Source organism: Lactuca sativa, chromosome 9 (genome assembly GCF_002870075.4).
Source record: "Lactuca sativa cultivar Salinas chromosome 9, Lsat_Salinas_v11, whole genome shotgun sequence".
Lineage (NCBI taxonomy): Eukaryota > Viridiplantae > Streptophyta > Magnoliopsida > Asterales > Asteraceae > Lactuca > Lactuca sativa.
This window is the reverse complement of record NC_056631.2, coordinates 56,220,303-56,225,516: the sequence shown is the minus strand read 5'-3', so window position 1 is coordinate 56,225,516 and position 5,214 is coordinate 56,220,303. Positions and strand designations below refer to the sequence as shown.

The following is a 5,214-nucleotide window of genomic DNA, read 5'->3' as shown; positions in this document are numbered from 1 at the left end:
TTTCTGGCAAGGGTTCTAAAAACTTAAATTAAACACTTAAAATTAGTAAGGAAAACACCAAAACAGAAGTTGAATAGAAAATATGGGAGAAATTGGACCTTAAATCGATCCTTCTGTTGTCGAAAATTAATGTGGTCGACGGTAATAATGGAGCTCCACTGGTGGCGGTAATGGTTGCCGGAGACGAGTCATGTGACGCAAACAAAATTCATTGGACAATTGAAGGGTGCAATCGCTGGTAATCGTTTGGAAGAAAGAAAGGAGGCAAAACGAGCAGGAAAGAAATATAATGGGGGTATCTGCGAAAGCCTTTAGCGGCGACGTTAGGGTTTTAGCGGCGACAACCTTTGAGGGAAAACTCAACGCCTTTTTTTTCTCATTTCCTACGGTTGGATGAAAAGCAGATCGAACGGACAGGGTTCATTTGACGCGGATCGATACTGTATAAGAATTAGCGGCGACGCCTTTAGCAGCGACAACCACTATTATCGGCGACATATAACGCGTCAATTACGTGTCGCCGCTAATACTTCCCTTTCTTGTAGTGTTTGTAGTAGTGAAAGGGAAATGTCCGACTTTATCGCGTTGCATCTACTGAAGTTTGTTCGCACTATCTATTTTATGATCTTACACTAATGTTTGGAGAATACTTATATACTCTGATTATCTTATGGATAATGAATGAATGATTTTGATTGTTGTAAAATTAAATTTTTATTTAGTATTTTTCGAACGTTAATTTCACATATATCAATGACAAGACTTGAACTCTCGACATGAGAAATAGAGAAACACCTGATACAGCTTGAGACACTAAAATGCCTGTTTTGGTTGTTTTGAAGCTAGTGAGGGTATTTAGCTATTATTAAACCTTAAAAACGAACTATTTTCTTGTCTCTCTCAAATTACTCAACATTTATTAATCCCAAATAGTTGTATTTTCTTCAACTTCGTTGCATTGTAAATATTATTATCAGTAGTGGAACTTTAGGTAATATGCCCCGCTCCTGATTTGGATCTTATATATAAATCTCGGTGTGTTTATCTTTAATTTTATTTTTAGGAATTATTGTTGATTCTCATAATATATTAGTGATTTTTCTTTTGACTAAAGTTGTTATTTTATTATCAAAGTCATTTGAAGATCAGGATGTTGGGACATTTCAGTTTGGTTTAATTTTACCAATATTGGCAAACTTTGCTTGGAAAAAATATTTATTGTTGTTCACTTATTAACTGTTTTATCAACAAAGACGGTGGTGGTGTAGTGAACCTTTTAATTTTATGTTTTGGTAAAAAGAAGTTTCTATATTGTTTGCAATTTAATCAATATATTGATTTTTATTAAATAAAAGATCACTAATAGACATTTAACATGAAAATCTTGTTTTTTAAAATATATAAAAAGACATAGGTGTAAACTTAATAAAATAATATTAACGAGGCGTTAGTATGCAAAGTTATACATGATTCGAATTACAACATTATTATTTCTAATTAAATTCACGACCATTAATCATGTCAAGCAAAGTATACAAATTATGTTTAATTACTTGGTTTGATATATATACTTAATAACTTAAATCAACAAAATACAATAATCAAGATTACAAGTAAGTACTGGCCAACTATAAATTAAATATGTAACATACAAATATATTTTTAAGCACTAAAAGACAATAGACAGAAACCATGTATTTTACAACATTACAACATGTGATTATCAAAACTTCAATCATGTCAAAGAAAGCTATACAAACCCTCAAATTATTTATTATTATTTTTCCCCTTACTTAATTACAATATGAAGTTCATGATTGTATGTATGCGAGAACACAATTTTCCTAAAATAAAATTAATTAATTTATCCTTTAATTTAATAATTCATATTAATATCATAATATGATCATTATTAAATTTGAACTTATTACCTTACTTTCACTAGTATGGTGGCCGGCCGTGAGCCCAAGCAAAAGCTTCATGGTTCATCTGTCCACCACCATTTGGGATCAAATTCGGCTGCATATTATACCCTGCCATCGGATTCTGATCACCCATTCCGAGTTGCGGTGGTGATCCACCGCCACCTAGCCCAGGTGTCACGCTATCCGCTTCCTCCTCTTCCTCAACCGGGAGTCTTTCATAGGTAGCGTTGGAGAACGTGGCGGCTATGACCATCACTGGTCCTGATGCTACCAATGATCCCACCACGCTACCACCCACAACCTGGCCCTGGCCTCCAGATAAATATATAGTGAGCCCGGTGGATCCAGGTGGTGCAGGACCCGGTAAGAAGGCGCCGGTTAGGGATAAAATCTCGAACCGGCCTTGTAGAGCCATGACTGAGCCAGGTGCCGAAGGTTGTCTTAGGGTTACGTTCATGACTGTGCCGCTAGCACTCATCACACACACACCGCGTTGTCGTTTTCGGCTAAATTGAGCTATACTTTCTGCGATATCTGTACCACTCGCTACCTCCATGACGTGGCTGCGGAGGGCGTTGGGGCTATCTCTGGTGACGAAAATCGGTGGTTTTGGTTTGTTTTTGGACCCCGGAGGTCGGCCTCGAGGCCTACGGTTAGAAGGATCGATTGCACCTTCTCTGGGATCATCGCTGTTGTTGTCTCTTTCATCTTCTTCACTTCCTGTGGTGGCATCGTTCATTGAGATACCCAGATCTGGCTTCTTGATGGCCTGAGATGATGTTTCTACGCCGGCCACGTTGACCGGGCCGGTCCACCATCGGTTAGACATGATATTGATGTAGAAAGATGGAAATAGTCCGATGATCAGAGCTAGCACTCAAATTAACTGGATTGAACTATTTTGTGTATAGAAGCAAATAAGTCTGGAGCTAGCTTTGTGAACTATTCGTTTGGTGGGTTTGGGTGTATCTATCAAAGGTTTTATATTTTATAACAAGTTGCTTTCTCCCCCTCCCCTCCCTCTCTCCCACCCTCTCTCCCACCCTCTTTAAATACATAGATATATACTTTAACCTTGTTTTTATCTAAAACTAAAGACTGTCTTTAGGTTTTGGTTGGTGGTGTATACTACAAGGTTTTATAATCTCTCTCTCTCTCTCTCTCTCTCTCTCTCTCTCTCTCTCTCTCTCTCTCTCTCTCTCTCTCTCTCTCTCTCTCTCTCTCTCTCTCTCTCTCTTCTCTCTCTCTCTCTCTCTCTCTCTCTCTCTCTCTCTCTCTCCTCTCTCTCTCTCTCTCCTCTCTCTCTCTCTCTCTCTCTCTCTCTCTCTCTCTCAAATATTAAAAAAAATATTTGACCTAATAATTTTATAATTAATTTATATAAAAAGAAAATCTCACTTATTATTATTAATAAGTTGAAGAATTTACTTATTATTATCAATATATATATATATATATATATAATATATATATATATATATATATATATATATATATATATATATAATAAGTTGAAGAATTTACTTATTATTATCAATATATATATATATATATATATATATATATATATATATATATATATATATATATTACTAACTTTTTCATTTTTCTTTTTAAAATTGACATAAAAAAATAATCTAATATATTTGAACAAATAAGTTGAAAACAAAATTTTATAATTTAAAGTTTTCTGTTAACAAAATAAACTTTATCTCGACATCCAATGATATATTATTAACATGATAGTTTATTTGTTTGATATAACATTTTTAAAAATATAAAACAATATAAAATTATACTTATGCGACAACAATAAAATTTATTAATCATAGTATTAGATAAAATTGAATATTTATGAGAAGTTTAGAACGTCAGACTCTTATGAGACAACAACAAAAATACTAAAAGTTAACATAAATAAAAATCTATAACGTCAACTCTAAAGTAGAAGTATGGAAACATTGGCTTAGCCTTTGTTTTATGTGGCCTAAGCAACGCCAAATCATATATGATCATCGAGTCTTCAAGGAGAGAAGAAGTTAATTGTAACACCTGGTTTTAGTAATGCTCTAATTTCAAGACATCGGGCGGAAATTCAATAAAGTGATGGTATTTGGATTCAAAGGAATAGGGTTTAAGCCTCTTTCGGATGTTGGTAATGTGTGATTAAGTAATTAAATCCCATGATTTGTGCCTTGAAGCGAAGGGTAAATTTGGAAAGGTGATATATTGGGTTTCTTGTATAAATTAAGGATTTTAGTTCGATATGTTTTTGGTCCATAGTAACTAGATAAGATTGTGGGGCTCTTCAATACATTTCCGTACATATAAAGAATGTTGAAAACGGAGTTGAAGCGGAAAAGTTATGGTTGTTTGAAGTTGAGTTGGAAAATGGGAGCCCTGCACTACGTAGGGTGTACTCTAAGTATGTAGGGCATAATCGATGAAGGTTGGGACGTATTTCTAGTAAGCTATACAGGGTGTAGCCTGTGGTACGCAAGGCGTAACTGCACAAAGTAAAAACCTTAATATCGGGGTTTTGGGCCATATTTAAGGACTGTAATGTGATATCCTCTAATTTTCAGAACCAATTAAACTTTTCTTTACGCTTTAAAAATCATTTCTAAAATGTTAAAACCCTAAGGATATCATAATCAATACAGATACATAAGTTAAAGCGTAAAGACATGATGGTCTTGAATACTATTGCAAGATGTTTCTTAATCACTCAACATCCTAATCAAGTTCTAATAGCTTAAGTCTTGATACACGTGATATATCTAAACTAGGTGGGTCGGGTTAGGGAAACCTGGTGAGATACATAGGATTTCAATCCCACGATATTGATATGATATATTCCTTAATAATCAAACCCGCAAAACCAGTTGTTTACTATTCTATATCCATATAGGCTTACATTTCTACATATATATTATTTGCGATCCTCACAAAACCTAGTCCAAGATTAATAAAGAGAATTATCACCCCGACGAATCGTTTAAGGTAAGGGTTTGACTACATAGCTAAGGGATCCCTTGGTCGGTGTAAGTCTAAAGGCACCCTAGCCTTCAGAGTAATTTGATGAATAGGGTATTACCTTTCATCTACTTTTGTGGGATATGAGCCTACACTAACAAGATAATTCCCAAGACAACCTAGAATGGTCAAGTGTTGTGATCCTATTCTGAGAGATGACCAGACATACCGCTAACAGTTGCCCGATCGGGACCCATTATGTTTGGTCATCTCGTATGGAGCTACCATACATCGACACCTGATAGTGTTATGG

At 35.0% G+C, this 5,214-nt stretch overlaps 1 protein-coding gene across 1 annotated transcript; it reads right to left on the bottom strand.

The window, feature by feature from the left end:
• Positions 1–1,607: 1,607 nt before the first annotated feature.
• LOC111903890 (AT-hook motif nuclear-localized protein 20) lies at positions 1,608–2,953 on the bottom strand. Its single transcript, XM_023899664.3, has one exon. It carries the CDS (start codon positions 2,752–2,754, stop codon positions 1,942–1,944), a length of 813 nt encoding a protein of 270 aa, XP_023755432.1. The 5' UTR covers positions 2,755–2,953; the 3' UTR covers positions 1,608–1,941.
• Between the last annotated feature and the right edge of the window lie 2,261 nt (positions 2,954–5,214).